At 36.9% G+C, this 24,186-nt stretch overlaps 1 protein-coding gene across 3 annotated transcripts in view; it reads left to right on the top strand.

Moving 5' to 3' along the window:
• The window catches only part of TOP2B (DNA topoisomerase II beta), a 66,720-nt gene that overhangs the window by 38,124 nt on the left and 4,410 nt on the right, over nt 1–24,186 (top strand). For all 3 annotated transcript variants that reach the window (XM_029213599.1, XM_029213600.1, XM_029213601.1), the window contains exons 11-33: nt 46–184; nt 500–657; nt 790–915; nt 1,845–1,955; nt 2,038–2,143; nt 3,598–3,707; nt 4,044–4,136; nt 4,233–4,347; nt 5,443–5,564; nt 5,777–5,925; nt 6,492–6,723; nt 8,733–8,867; nt 9,456–9,656; nt 10,610–10,805; nt 10,952–11,043; nt 13,841–13,996; nt 14,154–14,237; nt 15,807–16,001; nt 18,550–18,694; nt 18,919–19,080; nt 20,613–20,814; nt 21,735–21,811; nt 22,957–23,067. In XM_029213599.1, the coding sequence (XP_029069432.1) occupies nt 46–184; nt 500–657; nt 790–915; nt 1,845–1,955; nt 2,038–2,143; nt 3,598–3,707; nt 4,044–4,136; nt 4,233–4,347; nt 5,443–5,564; nt 5,777–5,925; nt 6,492–6,723; nt 8,733–8,867; nt 9,456–9,656; nt 10,610–10,805; nt 10,952–11,043; nt 13,841–13,996; nt 14,154–14,237; nt 15,807–16,001; nt 18,550–18,694; nt 18,919–19,080; nt 20,613–20,814; nt 21,735–21,811; nt 22,957–23,067 (3,217 nt within the window). The remainder of the gene's footprint in view (nt 1–45; nt 185–499; nt 658–789; nt 916–1,844; nt 1,956–2,037; nt 2,144–3,597; nt 3,708–4,043; nt 4,137–4,232; nt 4,348–5,442; nt 5,565–5,776; nt 5,926–6,491; nt 6,724–8,732; nt 8,868–9,455; nt 9,657–10,609; nt 10,806–10,951; nt 11,044–13,840; nt 13,997–14,153; nt 14,238–15,806; nt 16,002–18,549; nt 18,695–18,918; nt 19,081–20,612; nt 20,815–21,734; nt 21,812–22,956; nt 23,068–24,186) is intronic.

The following is a 24,186-nucleotide window of genomic DNA, read 5'->3' as shown; positions in this document are numbered from 1 at the left end:
ATAAACTTCTGGCTTGCTTGTATATTATTACTCTTTGATTTTTAGGCCTCTAACTGTGGCATTGTGGAAAGTATCCTGAACTGGGTGAAATTTAAGGCTCAGACGCAGCTGAACAAGAAGTGTTCATCAGTAAAGTACAGTAAAATCAAAGGTATTCCCAAACTGGACGATGCTAATGATGCTGGTAAGGTTCAGATTTTTTTTTTAGATTTTAAGTTTGTGTTTATTCAGTTAGAGACTGTTTTAACTTTCCACATATAGAGCATAGGGTTCTAAGTTCAGAGTATGGTTTTACTTCACTAAAATTGCCATATGTACCACAGATTACTAATTTTTGGGGGGCTGGAGTTCCATAAAATGCACTTAATTTTTAAGTTACCCTGAGCATGGTGTAAGATGCTCTTACAGCGCTCCGTGGTCACTGCGATCATCAGTCTCTCGACTCCACACTGTCATGGGCGGACTCGAGAACTTTGGAATGTGTGTCCTCTGCCCCCAGGTGGCAGGCACTCCCTGGAGTGCACGCTGATACTGACGGAAGGGGACTCTGCTAAGTCGCTGGCCGTGTCCGGACTGGGCGTGATTGGGAGGGACAGGTACGGGGTCTTCCCCCTCAGGGGCAAGATCCTCAACGTGCGGGAGGCCTCTCACAAGCAGGTGCGTATCTGCGCCCGTGCCCGCGGCACTTGAGTGGCTCGCTAGCACTGTGAACTTTATGCATCCCTGCGACTCACCTTTGGTCTCTGGAGACACTCTAAAACACTTTCCGTCCTTTTCATATTTGCACAGATCATGGAGAATGCAGAAATAAACAATATCATTAAGATAGTTGGTCTACAGTACAAGAAAAGTTATGATGATGCAGAATCGCTGAAAACCTTACGCTATGGGAAGATTATGATCATGACTGATCAGGTTAGTTTAAAAGTTGCCACATATTAAAACATATCTTTTTCAGAATGTCATTTTGATATTTGTTTCATGAAATTTGTCCCAAGATGGTAGACGTGGAAGTGATTGTGTTTACATCCGGGGGAAGATACTGTTTAATGGCACAGTTTGTGTGAAGCACATTCTACATTATCTAATTTATGGTAACCACCTCTTTGGTTAGGTATTTTAAAAATATTTTTAAATGCAACAAGTATGGGAAGAGTAGAACACACTGTAGTATTATGGGGTTGAAGCCCACCTATCTATAAGCAGGAAGGAAATGGTGAAACTTACAAGAAAGATTAATCAATAGGATAATGGCTAATATTTGTATATGATGGCATAATTTGGCGTGCACAAAAAAATTGGAGGACCTGAATAGTGAAATGGCAGTAATTAGGAAAGAAGTAGAAAATTGAAAAGGAAGAATTCCACATGCATCCAACTGCTTGTCTCTTCCATCCTCTAATTGAAAGGATTTCTAGAGAAAATATTCAATGAGCAGCTGCTGTATAGTTTTAAGCAGAAATTTATCAGTTTTTATGTTAAGAGAAGACTTTTGAATACCTGTACTCCATGGATTTCTCCTTCCAGTGAAGTAGCATTATAACCCTGCTTCATTAATTTCCATCTTTAAATCATTCTTTTAGTGAAATCTGGGCAAACTATAAAAAAAATGGTAGCATATTTAATGACAGAAAGATTTAGTCTGTCACTTTGCTATATTCTTTATTTGAATTTTAAGAAAAAAATTCTTTACGGTGATCATCCAAAGAATGTTTTGTAAAGCACAGTTGTAAAATTTGAATGGAATTTTGCCTCATCGCTGCATTCATACATCTAAAAATTTGGTTTTGTAAGTAATTATATTTCATAAGTTATTATAGCACTCTTTACTAACATTTATTTAGGATCAAGATGGTTCTCACATAAAAGGCCTGCTTATTAATTTCATCCATCACAATTGGCCATCACTTTTGAAGCATGGTTTTCTTGAAGAGTTCATTACTCCTATCGTAAAGGTACTATTTACATTAATATATTTTTATACTGTTGTCTTAAACAGCAGAAAATCTAATTTTTTTTTTTAATTATTCATTTAAGGCAAGCAAAAATAAGCAGGAACTTTCCTTCTATAGTATTCCTGAATTTGATGAGTGGAAAAAACATATAGAAAACCAGAAAGCCTGGAAAATAAAATACTACAAAGGTTTGTATTCTAAAACACTTAAATTTTGTGAAGTTACTACTGACGTAAATTTATTTTTATGAGAGCGTTGTAAAATATTTTGAAAGTTTGTCTCTCTTAGCTTTTAGAAACAGCTATGGCTGATTTTTAAAGAAGTGTTAGGGGGCTTCCCTGGTGGTGCAGTGGTTGAGAGTCTGCCTGCCGATGCAGGGGACACGGGTTTGTGCCCCAGTCTGGGAAGATCCCACATGCCGCAGAGCGGCTGGGCCCGTGAGCCATGGCCGCTGAGCCTGCGCATCCGGAGCCTGTGCTCTGCAACGGGAGAGGCCACAACAGTGAGAGGCCCGCATACCGCAGAAAAAAAAAATTGTTAGGGAAAATTTTATGTAAGTAGGGAGAGTGGTATAATGGGCTTCCCCGTGTTCTTAAACAGTCACCATTCTGCAGCCAATCTTGTTTCATCTGAACTCTTGTCATTGCCACCCCATTAGTTTGAAATAACTTCCAGGCATTAATTATTTCTATACTACTTTAGTATGTATCTCTAAGAGAATTTTTTTTATTGTCCATAATACCATTATCATACCTTTCTTTAATAACCTTAAATATTCAATCCAGGTTAAAATTCTCCTGATTGTATTAAAATGTTCATTTTTATAGTTTTTATTTTTTTTTGAATCAGGATCCAAACAAGGCCCACACATTGGTTTTGTTTTATAAGTCTATTTAATCTTAATACATTACTTCTCTTTTCATATTTTTTTCTTGTAATTTATTTGTTCAAAAAGTTGGATTGTTTGTCCTGTGTAATTTCCCATATTCTGGATATTGCTCATTATCCCTATATATTTTTTTTTTCTTGTGGAGAGACCATTTTAAGATCTTCTCTCTCAGCAATTTTCTTTAATTTATTTGGTTGCACTGGGTCTTAGTTATGGCAGGTGGGCTACTTAGTTGTGACTTGCGGGCTCCTTGGTTGCGACTCGTGGGCTCCTTAGTTGTGGCTTGCTGGCTCCTTAGTTGTGGCATGTGGGCTCCTTAGTTGTGGCTCATGGGCTTCTCAGTTGCGGCATGTGAACTCTTAGTTGCAGCATGCATATGGGATCTAGCTCCCTGACCAGGGATGGAACCTGGGCCCCCTGCAATGGGATCGTGGAGTCTTATCCACTGTGCCACCAGGGAGGTCCCTCTCTTAGCAATTTTCAAGTATACAATATAGTATTATTGACTGTAGGCATTATGCTGTACATTAGATTCCCCAGAACTTACTCATCTTAAACTGAAAGTCTGTACCCTTTAACTGACATCTCCCCATTTCCCTCTCCCCCCAGCCCCTGGCAACCACTGTTTTACGCTCTGTTACTATGAGTTTGACATAGATTTTTTTTTTTTAGATACCACATATAAGTGAGATCATACAGTATTTGTTTGTCTCTGTCTGGCTTGTTTCCACTTTTATTTTTAAAATTGTGCAGGGTTGGGTACCAGTACAGCTAAGGAAGCCAAGGAATATTTTGCTGATATGGAAAGGCACCGCATCTTATTTAGATATGCTGGTCCTGAAGATGATGCTGCCATTACCTTGGTAACAAAGTTCATTTAAAAAAATCTCTCCTAATATCCATTCCCTCTTTCTGCCATACTTTTCTTCCAATCTTGGTTTTCTGTGATAAGTCTCTTTAGAATTCTAAGCCCAACCTAGTTAATCTTGGTGTCATTCCCCATCACCGCAGATTATGCCCTGCTTTCATAGTTCTTTAATTCAGACACCACTGTTGAAGTGTATTTTTGATAAAAGCATATTGGAAAAAAGTTAATTTCCCAGAAATTAATAATTAGTCATTTGCCTTTATAAATTTTAATTTTATAATGAAATTCTTTTTATTTTTAATGTATGAAATTGTTACCTGGAATCTTTCAGGCATTCAGTAAGAAGAAGATCGATGACAGAAAAGAATGGTTAACAAATTTTATGGAAGATCGGAGACAGCGTAGGTTACATGGCTTACCAGAGGTTAGTCATAAAGAGTGGTGATCTGGGGAAGAAAGAGAAAAAGGCTAAAATTCATGCAGTAATCATGACATAATTGCTATATAACTTTTCTCTTAGCAATTTTTATATGGTACAGCAACAAAGCATTTGACTTACAATGATTTCATCAACAAGGAATTGATTCTCTTCTCAAACTCAGACAATGAAAGGTCTATACCATCTCTTGTTGATGGTAAGTAGCTTTTGTTTAACACTCTTTTTCATTTTTGTATGTCATTGAGTATATTTTAATTTCATGTACTTTAACCCATCCTTATAATAAATTTAAAAATTCTGAAGTTGCTCTCAAGATGTTTAGTAGTTCTGAAATTTTATATTGTTTATTTGAATCTTTCAAACTCTTTTTGAACTTTTTAAGAAAATTAACTTGCAGAATTTTAAAGCTTTTGCCCCAAGTTGTTGGAGACTTTTTAAAATAAAAAGTAAAATGTGATTTTGATAAGTTCTGAAGTATTTATTGGAGACTGAATTTTAAAAAACCTTTACTCCGCAATACCCAAAACCTAATGCTTTTAACTTATTTAACTTGACAGAAAAGTTAAACTGCTACCCAGTACTTAGAGCAGATTTTAGTCTTCTATCTAGAGCATTTTGATTTTTATAACTTTTAGCAAATTAGTTGATCTTCACGTTCCTTGGTATTTCAGCTAATAATAGATGGTTCTACTAATCCATGTAGTTCTAGCTTTGAGTTAAATCCGTTCTCTGATGTCTTCCCTAATAATTGCTGTCTAAATTGGTCTCAGATGCCTATAAACGTCTATGCCGATAATTGTATGCCTCTTATTTTATTTGTGTTAATTTTCCTCCTCAATTAGATTGTAAAATTCTCAAGGAAAGTGGCCATATTTTATAATCCTTTTGCTTCTGCCATGCTCTGGGCCCACGTTGATGATGATGATAGCTAGCATATGCTGAAAGGTTTATTTATTACTGTGCTCACTGGCCTAGAGCAAGAAGAATGCTCACATGAGTGTTTGGGAACTCCTATGAAAGGAATTTGGTGCCACTGAGCAGTTCTTTAGGACCGGAGGGTGTCTTTCTATTGGTTCTTCACTTTGGAATAGATTGAGATGGTATAAAATGTGTTAGTATGTACTCGTTTTGTTACAGAATCTCAAGTAAACAATTTTACTTATTTTTCGGAAGCAAACTATATCTTTGCTTTTTTCTCTTGAATATGTAAAACATTGTTGTCACTAAAAGAAACATTACAACTATATCCCGAGCAATATTTTTAAAAGAGGGTTGTTGTTTTTAAAAATAGGCTTTAAACCAGGCCAACGAAAAGTTTTATTTACCTGTTTCAAGAGGAATGATAAACGCGAAGTAAAAGTTGCACAGTTGGCTGGATCTGTTGCCGAGATGTCTGCTTATCATCATGGAGAAGTAAGCATGGAGATTGGAATTAATTGAGAACTGTACTTATGGTCATGAAGGAGGATAGTAGAAGGATAATTCAGCATAATAAAGTGTTTTTTCTTTTATAAGTTCTTTGGAAATGTAAAAGAGTTGAGAGTTTGGGTTTTAATAAAAATTAGGAAATCCATTTAGAAAATCTGGAATGTGAATGTTGTATTCTGTCTGTTTCTGTTCTGCAGCAAGCACTGATGATGACTATCGTGAACTTGGCTCAGAACTTTGTGGGGAGTAACAACATTAACTTGCTTCAGCCCATCGGTCAGTTTGGAACTCGGCTTCACGGGGGCAAAGATGCTGCAAGTCCTCGTTACATTTTCACGATGTTAAGGTAATCATTTGCTGATATAGTGGTATAAAGCTCTATTTGAAGTTTATTGGAACTAACTAAATGTGTGATAGAATTATAACTACGGAGAGAGGTGATTGGGTATTATGTTGAGGGTGAATGTTCCAAATTATTTGATCACATATAGAATGAAATTTGTTGATCTCAGTTTTTATGAATTATTGGTGGAACCAGTCCTAATGAATGTAAGGATTTTTTCTGATCCAACTTTACTTTTTAGGCTGAAGATGGGTTTTGTGGTTTAGTCAGAATAAGAGGAAATCCTTAAAAGGTAATTTATCAATACTAAGAATTTAGGAAGGTAAGTCAGTAAATAACAAGTAAAACAAGACTGTCTTATTCTGGCTTTGTGCCTGAGAGAAATATATTTGGTAATAAGGTTAGGTACATTTTATTGTTAAATTTAAATTAAGCACGTGTAACCAAAATTCTTAACAAATGCATTCTTTTTAAAAGATTTTTTGAAATGTAAAGTCTTTAATTATGTATGAAGTTTTATTTTCTAAAACCATGATATTGCTCCATGTCTTTCTTTTTCCTTTTATTAGCTCTTTGGCAAGACTGCTTTTCCCTGCTGTGGACGACAACCTGCTTAAATTCCTTTATGATGATAATCAACGCGTAGAGCCTGAGTGGTATATTCCCATAATCCCCATGGTTTTAATAAATGGTGCTGAGGGCATCGGCACAGGATGGGCTTGTAAACTACCCAACTATGATGCTAGGGAGATTGTGAACAACGTCAGACGGATGCTGGAAGGCTTGGATCCTCATCCCATGGTGATTACGTAGAAATTATTGCTTATGTTGTTTTAACAAATGATAATGTGTAAACTACAAAGGCCAGTCATTTTAGAAAAGTAATGGAATCATTTTCATTTTAGAACGTATTGTAGACAGTAAGGACCCTATTAGTGTGTAACTTGTTGTGTGCTTACTGTAAAAGGTATAGAGTTTGGGGGACTTCCCTGGTGGCACAGTGGTTAAGAATCCGCCTGCCAATGCAGGGGACACGGGTTTGAGCCCTGGTCTGGGAAGATCCCACATGCCACGGAGCAGCTAAGCCTGTGCACCACAACTACTGAGCCTGAGCTGTAGAGCTCACGAGCCACAGCTACTGAGGCCCGTGTGCCTAGAGCCCATGCTCCGCAACTAAGAGAAGCCACCGCGATGAGAAGACCACGCACTGCAACGAAGAGTAGCCCCCGCTCACTGCAACTAGAGAAAGCCTGCACGCAGCAACGAAGACCCAACGCAGCAAGCAATAAATAAATAAATAAGAAAGGAAGGAAGAAAGAAAGAGAAAATAAAAAAGATGTAGAATTTGGAAAAAGCCTGGATATAAGGTTTATGGGAGAAACTGTTTATTAAAATTTTTAAGTACCCTGTAGTTCAGGCTTTCAAATATCTAACTTATATAGAGGATAACGTTTTTATGATAAAGTTATATGCAACTTTATGTTATTGTTCTTAAACTACTAAGTCATAAGAGCCATTAAGGATGCTTAAAGACACCTTGTATATATTTTAATCCCCATATTTTTCATTTTTGCCCTTACCTTACATCATTCATCATGTTCAGTTCTTCCCCCAAACTCCCTCCAAGAAAAACCCTCAAAAAAGTGTCTTACGCTCTTCTACGTGATTTAAAATCATCTAGAAATTTCCCTTTATCATGATACACTTAAATAGAAGAATATTTGTATTACAAAAATGATAGTGCTCATTGTAGAAAATACAAATAAGCAAAGAGGAAAAAATACTCCCTGTATATAGAAACAAACTTAATATTTTTAAGTATTTCTGTCCAAGTTTGATTTCATATTTGTAATTTAAAAGAAAATTAGATTATGGGGATGATTTAACATCCTTTTTCTCCTAAATACTTTAAAGTACTTTAAAATATTTCTAACAGAAGTATCAAATTACTTTTAATGATTATAGCATTTTATTTTATTTCAGATACATTTAGAGTATTTATTGTCTCAGTGTATTTGATCAATACTTGTTTCATATATAGTATATATATATATATATATATATATATACTATATATGATACTGTGCTAGGTGGTAAGGTAAAGAACCATGATCTCTGTCTTCAAAAAGTTAATCTGTTGTCAAGATGAGACCTCTGGGCATGAAGTTTGCTGTGACAGAAGATATTAACAGTTGCTCAGTGAGCAGAAGTGTCCTATGCTGTACGCCTGATTTCTTAGTGATGATAACACGTAGGAATTTTAGAAGAGGGAGAGATCACTTGTCATTAGGCTGAGAAGGCTAAGTAAGATTTGTATAGATGCATGGGGTGTGGAGAGCTGAACAACCATCAGGCCAGGTGGGTAGAGTGAGTGAAAGTGAGAATATCCAAAATATTCAAGAGAAACGTGGAAGAAGAGTAGTGATCTGGAAGGCACATCACTGGAGAAAGCGAGAAGGTTAGCTTGGCTTGTAACCTAATGTCTGAGGAGTTTGGATGTGAAGGATCTTTAATCTAGGGGAGAAGGAAGGATGGAGGGGTAATGAAAAAAAGGCGACATTCTTGGAAGACCAGGAAAGGTGGTGCTGAGGTTTTGAGATTTGGGGGGCTGTTGAGAGTATATTAACAGAAGCTGTGAATTCAAGATTGAGTGATTATTTGGAGAGGGCCTATTGCCGACGAGAGGAATTTAGTTTCAGTTGTGTGAACCTGTCGGTAGCAATAGGTCATCGACTAAGGGGCATTTAGAGGTGGCACTGGCACTCAGGTGAGAAGTCGGGGCCTTTAGGTATTTTTATTTTTCTCTACAGCTTCCAAACTACAAAAACTTTAAAGGAACAATCCAAGAACTTGGTCAAAACCAATATGCAGTCAGTGGTGAAATATTTGTGGTGGATAGAAACACAGTGGAGATTACAGAGCTTCCCGTTAGAACTTGGACACAGGTTGGTATAAGACGTGAGCTGTGTGTGGCAGTTGTGTTAGGCAGTCCTTTCTGGTGAGAATATGATTGTTTGCCCTGTGTCTGTAGTGTTTAAACATTCATGTATACACTTTTGACACATTCATTGGAATATTCCATTGGTAATTTAAAAGTTATCTAAATGTAGAATGACTTAGCTAGCTTTTAAAAAGACTATTGTCTTTGTTTATGTTGCAATGACTAGAATAGTACATAACAAATAGTGTTTTGAACCCTTATAAATACGGTCAATAAACTCATGTCATTCGGTATTGGATCTAAAAGTACGCGCGTCACCTGGTCAGTGCTAGTTGATGCCATCTGCTTTGTACTCTCAGTCTCTTGTTGCCTTTTGAGTATGAGCTAGATCAGAACCAGTACCTTGTATATCGTCTTTCTCCGTTGAGATCCCCATGTATTGTCAACTATAGTGACTGGGCAGGAGATGATAGAGATGAGGTTTCCCCTTTTTCCCCACTGGAATCGAGAAGTTTTAAAGATTGCATGACTTATAGAATAACAACATGAATGTGTGTCATGAAAGAATTACTTATTTTTAAATCTTTTATAGGTATACAAAGAACAGGTTTTAGAACCTATGCTAAATGGAACAGATAAAACACCAGCATTAATTTCTGATTATAAAGAATACCATACTGATACAACTGTGAAATTTGTGGTGAAAATGACTGAAGAGAAACTAGCACAAGCAGAAGCTGCTGGATTGCACAAAGTTTTTAAACTTCAAACTACTCTTACTTGTAATTCCATGGTAATTGACTAGATTTACTATGAATGTAACCTTGCATTCTGTAAGTTGGATTTTTGTAATTGGCTTCATGATGGGAGTAGCTATAGTAAGTCTGAATGCGTTTCCCCCTGTATGTTTGCTAAAGAATCTAGAGGTACATTCCCTTTCCTCTAATGTTATCCTCTGCTATCTTAACCCCAGCCCTGCATTTGTGCATCTGGGCTTGAACACACAGGATACACGTACCCTCACACACGCCGACTGGAAGTTCTGAGAGTGATTGTTGCAGGGTCTCCTTGTGCCTCGTGCCTGTCTCCATTAGCATTTTCGTTGTGGAGTTCTTATCTCCTCATGACTCTCATCTGCTTTATTAAACTTTAGATAATTGGGGAGGAAGATACAAAGTGAACGTGTATGATTACCCTGTTCCATTCCAAATTAGCTTTTTAGACTTGAGAAAGAGTAAGAGAAAAAAATCCAGCAATAGCACAGTGAGAAAAAGTGCCATAGAGAAGAAGTAAAATTTCCCTCCAAATTGAAGTTTGAGTGAATTGTGGCCCATTCATAAAAAACAACAAAGAGAGAGGCAAATGCATGTCCATTGAGTAATGGGAGAGGGAGAACTTTAATATTTAAAAACTTACAGCTAGAATATGCTTCTTTTTGGTTTGGAAAAAAATAGGTGGCTTTACAGCCATAGTTTATACAGTTTTAAGTAAGAACCTTTTTTTTAAGGACCTATTTTTATCTTTCGAAATTATTCCAATTTTAAATATTTTCATAGTTTTGAGAATAGAATTTTATCGGTTTCTTGGAGCCACCAAAGGAGTATTTACTTAATAATTTTGTTCTGGATTTTAGGGGTGGTGTGTGTTCATATACGTGTATTATGGTTATTTTAAATACTGTAGCATACAAGTTAAAAATACCAACACAGATTTATATAATCTTCAAAAACTTTGTGTTTTGTTTAGGTACTCTTTGATCATATGGGATGTCTGAAGAAGTATGAAACTGTGCAAGACATTTTGAAAGAATTCTTTGATTTACGATTAAGCTATTATGGTTTACGTAAGGAGTGGCTTGTAGGAATGCTGGGAGCAGAATCTACAAAGCTTAACAATCAAGCCCGTTTCATTTTAGAGAAGATACAAGGGAAGATTACTATAGGTAAGATGCAACCTTTAAAAATTTGAACATTAGTTAAAATGGAAAAAAAAAACTTTATTAATAGAAGACGTTTTTATCAGTAGAATATAAACAAATACAAATTGACTCTCTTTTCTTGATCCTAACTTTATTTTTCCCTCACATAGAGAATAGGTCAAAGAAAGATTTGATTCAAATGTTAGTCCAGAGAGGTTATGAATCTGACCCAGTGAAAGCCTGGAAAGAAGCACAAGAAAAGGTAATCATTTGCAGAACGAGACATTCAGAGAAGCTTTTAAAAGCAACTTCCAAAGCAAACAAAAACCCCCAACCCCTAAATTTTGAATTTAGTACTGCTAAAGGTGCTGAGTAGTCTGTTTGGAGACTGAAGTCTTCTGTGTATCCACAAAACAGATAGGGTGCAGGAACTTGCAGTGCACACCCACCGCCAAGCACTTTGCCAGTGTGGCTCAGCCAGGGCCTGGAGAAACGATTCCGGTTGGAGAAGGTCGCTCAGCCTTCTTTCTGAGCCTGCCGTTGAAGGACGGTGGTGGTGGTTTTGTGAGGTGCATGTCACTGTCTGGGAACTACATTGGTAGCACAAATCATTTCCCCCTGGGCAGTTTGTGGCCACAATGCGGAATCCACTCACCACTCACTTGATCTGGTTTTGGTGTACGCTGGGGAGACTAGAGACAGAGAATGGTCAATATTTATCAGTATTTATCGAGCACCAAGTATGTGCTCTGACCTATGCTTAGGTCTTTAGCTGGAGATCTTAAACCCTGGAACTTCAGATTAAAAGTCTGATGTTTTATTAAATTGTCCATTTTAGATCATAGAGTACTAATATTAATTTGGTAAATGGGATATTGAAACGTGAGATTCTTCTCAAGAATTAGCTTCTTGCTGTCGTGGACAATTTAAAAAAAAATTGGAAAGGCAGTACAGCATTGTGATTGAGAACACAAATGTACAAAAGGAAGAAAGTTGGAAATGATTAATTTTCAGATACTTAATTATAATTTATATATATGCAATACTGATAAAATTCACATCTTTAAAAAATAATTATGATTATGTGATGTAATTTGAACTGAAACTTTAAACTTCCCAACATTCATGAGTTCTCAACCATAATGTTTTTCATCAAACTCCATTGAAATAGTGTTTTCATTTACATTAAGTTTTTTAAAAAATTTTGAACTGTCAATAGATTGCCATATGTTAGAGTGAGTAAAATTAGAATAAATTACATATTTACCAATTACATGTTAAGAGAATAGGTTTATTCATTGTTTGAGGAAAATTGGGTAGGACAATTATGGGGGAGTATTCAAAATTAAGATGACTCAAGCATGTTGCGTTCCTTTCAGTGTGTTTTGTTGCATTCTTAAACCCCAAATTACGGTTTATACACTTATTTGCCCTTCTGTATCATTGTTGGTTTAAATTATATCTTTAAAAAAAATTAGCTAGTAAGCTAATGAATTTAATGTTTAGTTTTAAAAAATAAAGGTGTTTAGGGTTTGAGAATGCCCTTCTGGCGGAAGTAGACTTCATGGGTAAAAGCTAGTGCTTGGATTCAATAATTTCATTGTTACCCTCAAAATGTTCCCAGCATCTTGGCCATGTGTTCACTTCGGGGGTTCAAGAAACAAAAGGAACTGCTCTTACAAGAGTGTCCTATTGTGTAGAGTTGGAGAAGAGAGAATTATAAAGCCGATAATTAGAAGATCAAAAACATAGTAGAATTGTCATTGGAACTTGAAAAGTTTCTTGCTTTTTGTTTTTTTTCCCTGAAAGTATCCTTAGTCATCTTCATGATAACAATGATAGATACACATATTCATGGAGCGCTCATTAACAATACTTGGTGTGTCATCAAAACCTAGAGCAAATAGACTTCTAAAGTGTGGGTCTAAATAGGATTTTATGACACCCTAATAATAATATTTTAATAGTAGTGTAGCAACCTAAAATTCCATAGCAACACACTATTTCATGAAGAAATTTAAAAAACTGTAGACTATTACTTTGTCATAAATTAACTAGGTACTTAATAATCTATATCAACTCAACAACAGCATTCTTTATTTGGCTAATGTTACTTAATTGAGTTTATACTTTTGTTTATGTAATGAAGCATCTTGCTTTGCAATTTTTATTTTTATCCCTTTGCTTCTAAAATACACCTAACGTTTGCTTTGTATATACACATTATTTTACCAAAAATTTTAAATTAAATTGTAAAGCTTTTTTTTTCTCTCTTTTGATTGCTAGAAGTGAACTTTTGTTTTATGGAGTATCATGGCTAACTCAGTCATTTTTAATTATCTCAGTGCCTTTAAAAATTGAGATGCAATTTTATTTAACAGCTGTTGTTATTTTAAAAATTTTAAAGATGATGTCACCTATAATAACTTCTATAAATTCATTGGACTTTGAAATTTAACATTAGCATAAGGCTTTTTATTGCAACTGCTCCTATGAAAGAAGGCCTTACAGATAAACTTTTAGGATAGCCCTTGTGACTCTGACTCACCAATGCTGGAGTGAGCTTCAGCTTAGTCCTTGAATGAATGTTCTTGCTTGAGGGAATCTTTATCAAGAATTCATCCGTAGTGACTGACTACCTTAGCATATTTATTATAACTGTAAAACATTCTTCATAAGTGATATTTATTTTAGGTTTCAGATTGTTCACTCACCAATATAAAGATCTGACATGATGCATGATAAAACATTAGTTCTGGTCTATTAATTTTAAGATGTGGTGTCTTCTCAAGCAGTTAATTTTTCACGAGATTCCTGGATAGAGGCTGAATATACCATTCCTTTTGATGATTTTATTGTGCATTTTAGAAAATTTAAACTTTTTATAGGAAAAATATTTTCATAGATAATCTTGCAGATAATCTAAAATAAACCCACCACCCTGAAGATGTAGCTTTAAGAGTATAGCATTATGGAATTTTAAACTCAGTATTCAATAAAATTCAACATTGATTTGATATTATATAGGACTTTAATATAAAGTTTATTATTTTTTACAGGCAGCAGAAGAGGAAGAAACACAAAACCAGCATGATGATAGTTCCTCTGATTCAGGAACTCCTTCAGGCCCTGATTTTAATTATATTTTAAATATGTCTCTATGGTCTCTTACTAAAGAAAAAGTTGAAGAACTGATTAAACAGAGAGATGCAAAAGTATGAACTTTTGTGGGTTAAATAATTTGAAACTTTAAGTGCTATCCATATCTTTTTCTTTTCCAAAAATAAAAAGTTTTATTTAGCCTTTATGTATACATTTGAAAACTATACATTTAAAATTGAATGTTTAAATCGTACTGCTTTTTTATTATAGGGGCGAGAGGTCAATGATCTTAAAAGAAAATCTCCTTCAGATCTTTGGAAAGAAGATTTAGCAGCTTTTGTTGAAGAACTGGATGTAGGTTAAGTCTCCATTAAAATATATTTGGAAAAGTAATGTTTATGAAACAAGAATGAAAATTTTTTAAATTAAATTATCTCATTGTTTCCTTTAACTCTACAAAAGTTAATATGTTTATAAGCTGCAGAGGATTAAGCTTCTAGCTCTGTGAAACCATAAAGAAGAGTTATATCTGATGCAGATGAATAAAAGCTATGGAGTTGAAATTTAGAATAAATAAATTCTAATACTCTCTGCTAGTTAAAATTTCTTAACTGACTTCAAATTAGCTTATTGATTCAATTTTAATGTTTTTCCCCAAAGAGGTAAGAGCAGTATATATGATTGAATATAGGTACTTTGAGTTTTAAAAAGTAGAATGATAGTCTCCTTAGACTTTTAATCAGGAAATTTTAATATTTTTTGTTATAGCTTAGTTTTCTCCAGGTAGAATTCCAATTTTAAAAATAAAAGAAAAATGTAGAGAAAGATGTAAAATACAAACTTTTTCTAAAATTGCCTAATTTGTTTTTAAGCAATTAACTCACTTAAAATCTTAGAATTAAATTCACAGTAGCAGTATGATCACCTGATTTTGAGTAGCACAAGGTAAATTACTATTATTACTCATATGATATTACTTATATTACTTTTTAGTTGTTTCATTGATTTACTGTCCACATGTTCTAATTTTACTTTTATGGCCCAAGTCAGAATTCAAACTCTTAAGAATGAGTGTGGTGTATTAGTTGCCTAATAAAATTTCTGGAATTGTTTAGTCCTGTTTTTCTGGGTTCCCTTAATCTTTGAAATGCCACAATATAATTATGCCTTGATTTATACTTTTCTTATATTGTTATGAGTTAGATTTTTTAAAACTTGCAGATCCTTTTTTTTTTTTTTACTGCTGACTTAAACATTTAAAAATCCATTAAAAATGAAGCAAACTAAAACAATAGTGAAGAATAGCTTCATATTTGTTAACAGAACTTCCTTTTTGTTTGATTTGCTGGGATTCTGATGATACCAGGTCATCAGAAGTCTTGATCCCATAATACGTTGTAGGATCCTAGAATTGGAAGGGACCATATGGGTCATTTAGTTACTAACCCCTTGTTTTGCAAATGAGAAGCTAGTTAGATAGAACTGGGACTACAGCCCAGGTCTTTTTTTTTTTTTTTAATATTTAATTATTTATTTGGCTGTGTCGGGCCTTAGGTGTGGCACGTGGGCTTCTCTCTAGTTGGGGTGCATGGGCTCTAGAGCACGTGGGCTCAGTAGTTGCAGCACATGGGCTTAGTTGCCCCATGGCATGTGGGATCTTAGTTTCCTGACCAGGGATCACACCCGTGTCCCCTGCATTGGAAGGTGGATTCTTAACCACTGGACCACCAGGGAAGTCCCCAACCCAGGTCTTCTGACTTAGAATTATTTGGTTTTTTCTTAGATTAGGTCACCTGAAAGGAAAGCTTTGTTCCTTACTGAATGAATAGTTAGATTTGACTACTTATGCAGTAGTAACTCTCTTTTCTAATGAGTTGTCTATGCCCCCGGCCCTGTTCCCCATCCTTAATCATTACACTCCAGAAAGTGGAAGTGCAAGAACGAGAAGATGTTCTGGCTGGGATGGCTGGAAAAGCAATAAAAGGGAAAGTTGGCAAACCTAAGGTGAAGAAGCTTCAACTGGAAGAGACAATGCCCTCACCTTTCGGGAGAAGAATAGTTCCTGAAATTACTGCCATGAAGGCAGATGCCAGTAAGAAGTTGCTGAAGAAGAAAAAGGTACATGTCTCTTGTTTTAGCTCGTTGGTGGACTCCACCTCCATAATGATGTATGTAGGTATTTTAATTTTAACTGTGTACTTCAGTCATGCTTTATTTTTTGTTTCTGTTACGTTTCACTGTGATTGGAAATCACTTGTTCTGAGAGCAGTTGATCCATACATAGAATGAAGACATATTAGTCAAGGACCCACATATGTGTAAAGACCTACTCACTTGATTCCATTTCTAAAACGAGAGAGAAATACTCTATTCAGCATTCTTTTTTTTTTTTTTTTTTTTTTTTTTTTGGCCTCTCACTGTTGTGGCCTCTCCCGTTGCGGAGCACAGGCTCCGGACGCGCAGGCTCAGCGGCCATGGCTCACGGGCCCAGCCGCTCCGCGGCACGTGGGATCTTCCCGGACTGGGGCACAAACCCGTGTCCCCTGCATCGGCAGGCAGACTCTCAACCACTGCGCCACCAGGGAAGCCCTACTCAGCATTCTGAATTAAATGAAACAACAACAACAGAAAGTTTATCAACTTTAAAATATAAAGTTTAGTTCTATATCATGACCAATTAAGGAAGTCTTATGAAAAGAGTCTGTTTGGCTTTCAAAGTAAGCTTTCAACTTTTACTATTTGTTTTTACCTTTAGTTAAAAAGTCATCAAACACAGCATATATCATTGGCATTGATGAGAGTTAGAGGGGATTTAAAAGCGTGAGACCTGCCTACCCTCCAGCAGGATGCGAACAGTTGGCCAGAGGAAGGAAGTGTCGAGAAGGCTGCTCAGAGCTGAGAAGCAGGGGCCTGACGGTCTCGAGGGAGTCTGATTTTTCTAGGCAGGTTCATTTAGAGCCCAGGGGATATATAGGTCGATGCATCCCACAGTCTAAGTAGAACTTGGGAGGTGAGCCTGAGAGCGGTGGTCTGTACAGAAGAGTTAAGAGTTGAAGCCTGGGGGCACTGTGCTACCAGGGAGATCCCTCTCTTCCACGGTTCTGATAAACAGAGGTCTCACAGGCTCCCCTGCACATAGAACTTGCTCTCTCCTTAGGAAAACGTTTCTCTCCTTTTCTGAAGGTCTTAGCCAGGATCCGTTCTCAGCACACTTCTCTTCACCTTTCATGGTCTCCCCAAGTGACCTCGGTTGTGCCCAGAGCTTTTATCACTTACACCGGTGACTCTTTAATCGATGTCCTGAAGCTGTAATGTTTCCAGGAGGGCCAGGCTAATACAGCCACCAGAACGCCTAACGCCCCGCGGACTCAGCATGCCTGCAGGGACCCATCCATTATCTGGGTTTCAAAACTGCCCTCCCACCTCTGTGCCTGATCCCAGTTCCTGGCACTACCAGCTGTTACTAACATAGGCCGAGAACCTGGGAGTTTTTTCATTTAGTCTGTAACTCAGTCCTACTGACTGTCTATGAAAGTTCCAAATACCACCCTCTTATCTTGGTCCACACTGACACAGTCTTAGAATTTGGTATTTTCCCTGAGATAATTTAAGGTGAGCCGTGTGGCTCCAGTGATCCTGTCTCTAGTCATCCAGTCACGACTTCTGCCTTCTTCACTTCAGTCCTCTCAGTCTTGTCTCTCACCACCAGAGTGATGTTTCCAAACAACGAGCCTGTTGTTACAGGTGATTCCTGGTGCACAGTGATTTAGCACCTGTACGCCTGCCTGCTTCCATCTGGCTGCCTTTCCCCCTCACCTTTCATTGAGTCCTAGCAGACAGGAGTCTTTACCTTGTGCCTGGGGCGCGCTTCCCTCCTTCCTTCTCCTCACCTGGCGAATCTACCTGATTCTTCAAAGCCCAGTGGGAAAGTCCCCCTTCCCCGTGGTGTCTGCTCTGACCCTGCCCTAGGCCTCCCTCCCTCTGTCTCAGGGTCAGGGGACTTCATTATGTACTGCTAGGCATTATAAGACATGGGTTGCTTATTTTCATTCCGTAACCTGAAGATTATTTTCTAGTATATAGAGGCGTGAGCTATGGGAACGTATTTTTTCAGGTACTTTGTGGTATACTTAGCTATGAGTCTGAAAGTCCCTTTGATAATCAAAAGCTGCCTTCTTATTTTTCATAGTTGGTTTTAAGTAGCTGTCATGTCATAGAAGGGAGTGATAAGCAGTGTCATCTTCTACAGCTGCATGAGATAAAGTAAAACAGGGTCTGATCAAAGTCATTTCTTAGGACCTCAATAGAATCACGCTTTATATTGTTTTTTTACTCATCTGATATGAAAAAACGATCTCTTGGCTGGAAGTGTATTTCTAAAGTATATGGTGTTAATTTAACTTTTTTTTTTTTTTTTTTTTTTGCGGTACGCGGGCCTCTCACTGTCGCAGCCTCTCTGGTCGCGGAGCACAGGCTCCGGACGCGCAGGCTCAGCGGCCATGGCTCATGGGCCCAGCCGCTCCACGGCATGTGGGATCTTCCCGGACCGGGGCACGAACCCTTGTCCCCTGCATCGGCAGGCGGACTCTCAACCACTGTGCCACCAGGGAAGCCCTAATTTAACTTTTATTTTTACTTATGGTTTGGTTTTCTTTTCAATGTGTAGGGTGATCTCGATACCACAGCAGTGAAAGTGGAATTTGATGAAGAATTCAGTGGTGCACAAGTAGAAGGTGCAGGAGAAGAGGCATTGATCCCGTCAGCTCCTATAAATAAAGGTCCCAAACCCAAAAGGGAGAAAAAGGAGCCTGGTGAGGAATTGTTAGAGTATTTTTGTGTGTCAGAAAATCTGTATGTTCAGGATATTACTAGATTCTTTTGACTGTACTTTTTTTCTACTAGTTGAAGTAATGTCTTCAGTTTTCACAAACATTTGTTATTTTATCATGAAGTTTTCATTACAGTAGTTTTATTTTTACTAATGACGTTTGGATAGGTATTGATACATGTCTTATTGTTGCTCATTTGTTTTTAGGTACCAGGGTGAGAAAAGCGCCTACATCATCTGGTAAACCCAGCGCAAAGAAAGTGAAGAAACGGAATCCTTGGTCAGACGATGAATCCAAGTCAGAAAGTGATTTGGAAGAAACAGAACCTGTGGTTATTCCACGAGATTCTTTACTTAGGAGAGCGGCTGGTATTCTGATATATTTTATATTTTAATATATATTATGGTTTGACAAAGTTAGTATTACTCATAAGTTGGTATTATTAGTATCATCAGTGTTTCTGAAGTACTAAACCATTAGTATTTCAGAAATTATAGTTCATGAAGACAAAAAAACCTTTACAAAATGCTATTTTCTAGCAAAGTTGGACTGAATTTCTCTAAAGTGAATCATGTTTTCTTACCGATTTTTGTTACAAAGTTTGGGTTGTATTCCCTCCATAGTTGGAAGATGTTTGGTAAAAAAAAAACATACCTTGGTGTAGTATACCAGCAGTGATGGATCCATAGAAGTGCTATGTAGTGTTCTTTTCGTTTTCTACCCCTTGTATCATGAAGAATTTCCCCTACATTAGGAGTCTGGTTCCATATGCACACAGCATAATTTAGATAATTACAGTGTTAGAGTTAGGCTTGCAGAATCCCATTTTGCTAATACATATTGCTGTTAAGCATGTGATTTGATCCTTTCTGAATCATTAATTTGAAGGCTTCAAATAATTAAAAACTGATGTGTCCTATTTTATAGATTCTTCTCAAATTGTGTTAAGTCCTAATTTACATAAAATGAATAATAAAATATTATGATTGTTTTTATCTCTGGGAGATACTTTTAAAATTATATCTCAGGCCTTTAGTCACTAAGTGATTGAATTTCTTTTCCAATGTGCATAGGTCGTATAATAGAGATGAATTAAAAAAAGTTTTTTTATTATAGTTGATTTACAATGTTGCAATAGTTCAGAGGTGAATTTTTAACACAGTAACAAGTTACATGAAAATTTATTAAATGCTTTCAAATCGTATTTAGGCTTTTTCCATACATCTAAAATGAAGTGTAAAATTGCATAGCATCCAAATGACTTTTAAAACTTTATTCCATAGTATATGCTAGAAATTATAGTAAAACTTACTTGCATTATACCAGTGTGCCTTTCTCCATAGTTGGTACCTTTTTATGCATTATATTGTTTTGCTAATATATTGAGGTCTTCTCTCTATTTTTACTATTCATCTGAGAAATGACTGTTTCTGTTATTTCATAGTAAAACTACCGTGAAGAGAAGATAGGAGTTTTTATGGAAGAGGTTAAGGGAAAGTGCAGCACTTCCTAAAGACCTGTAAGAGTTGTCTTTCGTAATTGCAGGAATGGGAAATCTCATATTAGCAGTCACTTTCACAGTGGCCATAATGACTGCTTTCCTCACTGTTCTGAGTAAGATTTAAGCACGACAGGCAGCATCCTAGTGGCCTCAGCAGCTCACCCTCTCCCCGGACAGGCAGTGTTGCCCCAGAGCCTCCAGGGAGTACAGGACAGATGTCAGCACCATCAGAGTAACTGAGGCAGAGTGGTCGACTTTTGCTCTCTAATGCTTGTCTTTTTCTTTTTTTTCTTGTATATTTTAAGAGACAGTTGGAATATATTTCAAGTGTGTTGTTTGGAATAGTATTTCATGTTGATAAAGCTGGGTTTGAGTCTAACACTCTTATTTTTGTCCTAGCTGAAAGGCCTAAGTACACATTTGATTTCTCAGAAGAAGAGGACGACGATGCTGATGACGACGATGACAATAATGATTTAGAGGAATTGAAAGTTAAAGCATCTCCCATAACAAATGATGGAGAAGATGAATTTGTCCCTTCAGACGGCCTAGATAAAGATGAATATACGTTTTCACCAGGCAAATCCAAAGCTAGTCCAGAGTGAGTAACACAGCAACTGCTGTTCAGCTGTATGGTGCAGCTAGGTGTCTGGACATCTGCAGCAATCTTACAGTGAGCTCCATCCTAGGCCAGGTCCTTCTCGTGAAGTAATATATCTGCTTAATATTACAGCTGTTTACATAACCGTTGCTATAGTTGAGAGCACGGGTTGCCAGATTTTTTCCATAAAGGGCTGGATAGTAAATCTTTTAGGCTTTGCAGGCCATATGGTCTCTGTTGCAACTACTCAGTGCTGCCCTTGTAGCAGGAAAGCAGCCATAAGTGATATGTAAGTGAACGAGCGTAGCTGTGTTCCAGTAAAATGTTGTTTACAAAATTAGGCAGCAGGCATACGGGACATAGCTTGACCACTCCTGGTTCAGAGAAAAGTTATTAAATCTTTAGAATTGAGAGGTTTAATTTTCCTCCCTAGCTTTGGCCTTGATTTTTTTCTTGCCTCTGGTGAGTGTGAACACATAACATGTAGGATGTGAAGTCTGTGAACTATTTCAGATTTTTAAGGAAGTATTTTAACCACAAGCAGTCAAGTATTAGAAGTCAGATTATTGCCTCTTCTGATGGAGATTCCTTCTTCTGGGATTTTTGCCAATAATTTACTGATGTTAAATTCTGAAGAGGTTCTGTCAACCATAAAATTTAGTGATATTTTGAATAACTTTAAAGTTTTGCTTTTCTGTTAAATCATTGGTTTGTCTGGTGTCTCTGTGTGTATGCATGGACACTTACACTTATGAGAGAGAAGGAGTTTGGTTGCCCTGTCTTTAGCAAAGGGAAACAAATGAGAGAACTAAAATTTTGTTCTGTAATTATAATCCTGCAGTACATATTATATATAAATTGTCAAAGTTGAAACCAGATACTTACATTATATTGTTGTGTTTAATTTTTCTTTCTATTAGAAAGTCTTCCCATGACAAAGGTCAGGATTACGGGAATCTCTTCTCATTTCCTTCATACTCTCAGAAGTCAGAAGATGGTATGCTCATTTAGTCTTTTTCTTAGTTACTTATGTATTATTGCTATGGATTTTTTTTATGAGTAAAAAACTTACCTTCTTTTTACATTTTCCCCAGTGTAATAAGGTTTATTTAGTTTTCCTGAGGTGATTCCCAACTGATTGGTCAAAATCAGCATTATGGAAGCATTTACGTGGAGAAGCAGATGCAAACCTGTGTGTGTGTGTGTATAGTGGGGGGAGTGTGAGTGTTTTAAGGAGAGAAAAAAGTATAGACAGAGAAATTCTGGAAGAGCAAAATTTAATTTTCATGGCAATGTGATGGATATATGACAGCTTTTTTTTTAAAGCTACAAGTGTACCAATATGCAGATTTGTTTTACTGAACCCCAGTAGCTGAAAGACTAGAACCTTCATAGAAGCAAATTTAGTCAGTGTGCATACTTTTTTATTGCCTACATTTCTGTGTGTGGAATTTCTAAGGTCAGAACAACCTAGTTACATTTGAGTTACTGTTTTCCATTTTTTAAATACACACATAAATGTAGATAGATGTGGTACAGGTTCTATAAGTATTGATAGATATGCAGTTTTGAAAGCATGTCAAAACAGCTATATAAAACTTTCACATCCAAGTTGCCATTTTAACAGTCCCTGTTTTGGTTTGAGTGGGGGAAGGATGGAGGGAGGTATTGATTAATTAAATTGAGTGTAAAAGTAAACTGAAGGTAAGCCTACATGCCTTTTCAATTAACCTTTAATGACGTAAAGTTGATGAACATTATTACTGATATTCCTGAAATGGTTAATTAGATGTGTAGATGCTAAAATAATCACAGTGAGAACTTTTTAATGTCTCATTTTAAAATAAGTCGTCAGTATTTATTTTTGAATTGGTCAGTTATGTTTTAAATGATTAGCGTTTGGGACTATTAGGAATTTTTATTACTGTATGCGTTTCTATGTTGTTCTACAACAGAGTAACTTTTTTGAAATATAACATTGTTATATTATTTTCCGCTGTTTGTATACTGTGATATCACAAAATAGAAACTTACAAGATCTATTATCTAGCTAAAAAGATGTCATCAGTAAAAAGAATCAGTTTTACTACTAAGTGGTCCTTATAGAATCTCTTTACTGAAAAAAAAACCTGTAATTTTTAGATTCAGCTAAATTTGACAGTAATGAAGAAGATTCTGCTTCTGTCTTTTCACCATCATTTGGTCTGAAACAAACAGAAAAAGTTCCAAGTAAAACAGTAGCTGCTAAGAAGGGTATGTACTTGTATTTGATTTTGTTAAGCATCGCATAAAACATACAGAGATGGTTAAAGGAAACAATGTAATTTGAAACTATTTGCACTAGGACTTCAATAGAAAATAGGTATGAAGTATAAATGTGTATGAGGAAAATCCCTCTTGTTTTCTAACCATGTGAGGTAATTATTCAGATGTCTGTAAGACTTCATTTTAAAGCTGCTGTAATTATAACCCCATGCATTGATATGGAAAGACAGCTTTCTGGTAAAGCTGTGCTGTAGTTAGTTGTTGGGTTGTGAAGTAGGCTGAGAGTTTGTGCTGATAGCAGTTGCCTGCCTCAGCTGTGTAGGCCATGCCTTAACTCCTCCTGGGAGCCATCGCTCAGCTCAGTCTGGGCCTCTTGTTGTTTGTGAATCATGCAGCTTTCTTTTCTGTAACCTTAGATTGTTTATGAATAAGTTGATTGGAGTTGATTCATGAATCTGTTACTGGTACTGAGGCACACACCTTGAAGGAGGTCAGTGTTAGTGCTTTGGGTTTAAAAGATAATCACCACTTACCCAGCAAGTAAATCAACAGTATGGATCCAATGTCCCTTCAGGATCTTGGAAGCGCACAACAGACACCCACCATTGTAGACACACAGGTACTGCATGCAGCAGAACAACAGTAAAAGCCCCTGCTGTTCTGAACACACTGGGGCAGTGGCGAGAAATTGGTTGGCCCTCCAGCCTCTAGCCCCGCCCTGGCCATGGTCTGTCTTTCTCTACTGAGGACTTTCTCTGTTGCTGTGCCTGCCACCCTTTACCCATGACTGAGGAAAGCTGGTCTGCACGTCTCTCAGGGTTCGTGCCCCTCAGGTTAGCTTGCTCGGGTTTCATGCCAGCTCTCCGCTTCCTCACACGGTGAAGCTTCCAGAGTGATGACAGCTCGACACCCTCCCATTACCCGGCCCTCTCTTCACTGTCTCGTTCTGCACTGCCTTGCTGTACCTCCCAAGTGGGCACTCCTAACTTGAGTCTTTGCGTTAGGATCAGGTGGGGTCTGCTTCTGGAGAACGCAAACTGAGACGGGCCCTGTAATTCCCCTTTAAGCATCTTTTTATCATCTTGATATGAGCATCTTACAACCACC

The sequence above is a fragment of the Monodon monoceros genome, unplaced genomic scaffold (assembly GCF_005190385.1).
Source record: "Monodon monoceros isolate NGI ecotype Baffin Bay Population unplaced genomic scaffold, NGI_Narwhal_1 Super_Scaffold_11, whole genome shotgun sequence".
NCBI classification, from domain to species: Eukaryota; Metazoa; Chordata; class Mammalia; order Artiodactyla; family Monodontidae; genus Monodon; species Monodon monoceros.
Note: the sequence above shows the minus strand (reverse complement) of the source record. Positions and strands in the feature narration are given on the sequence as shown.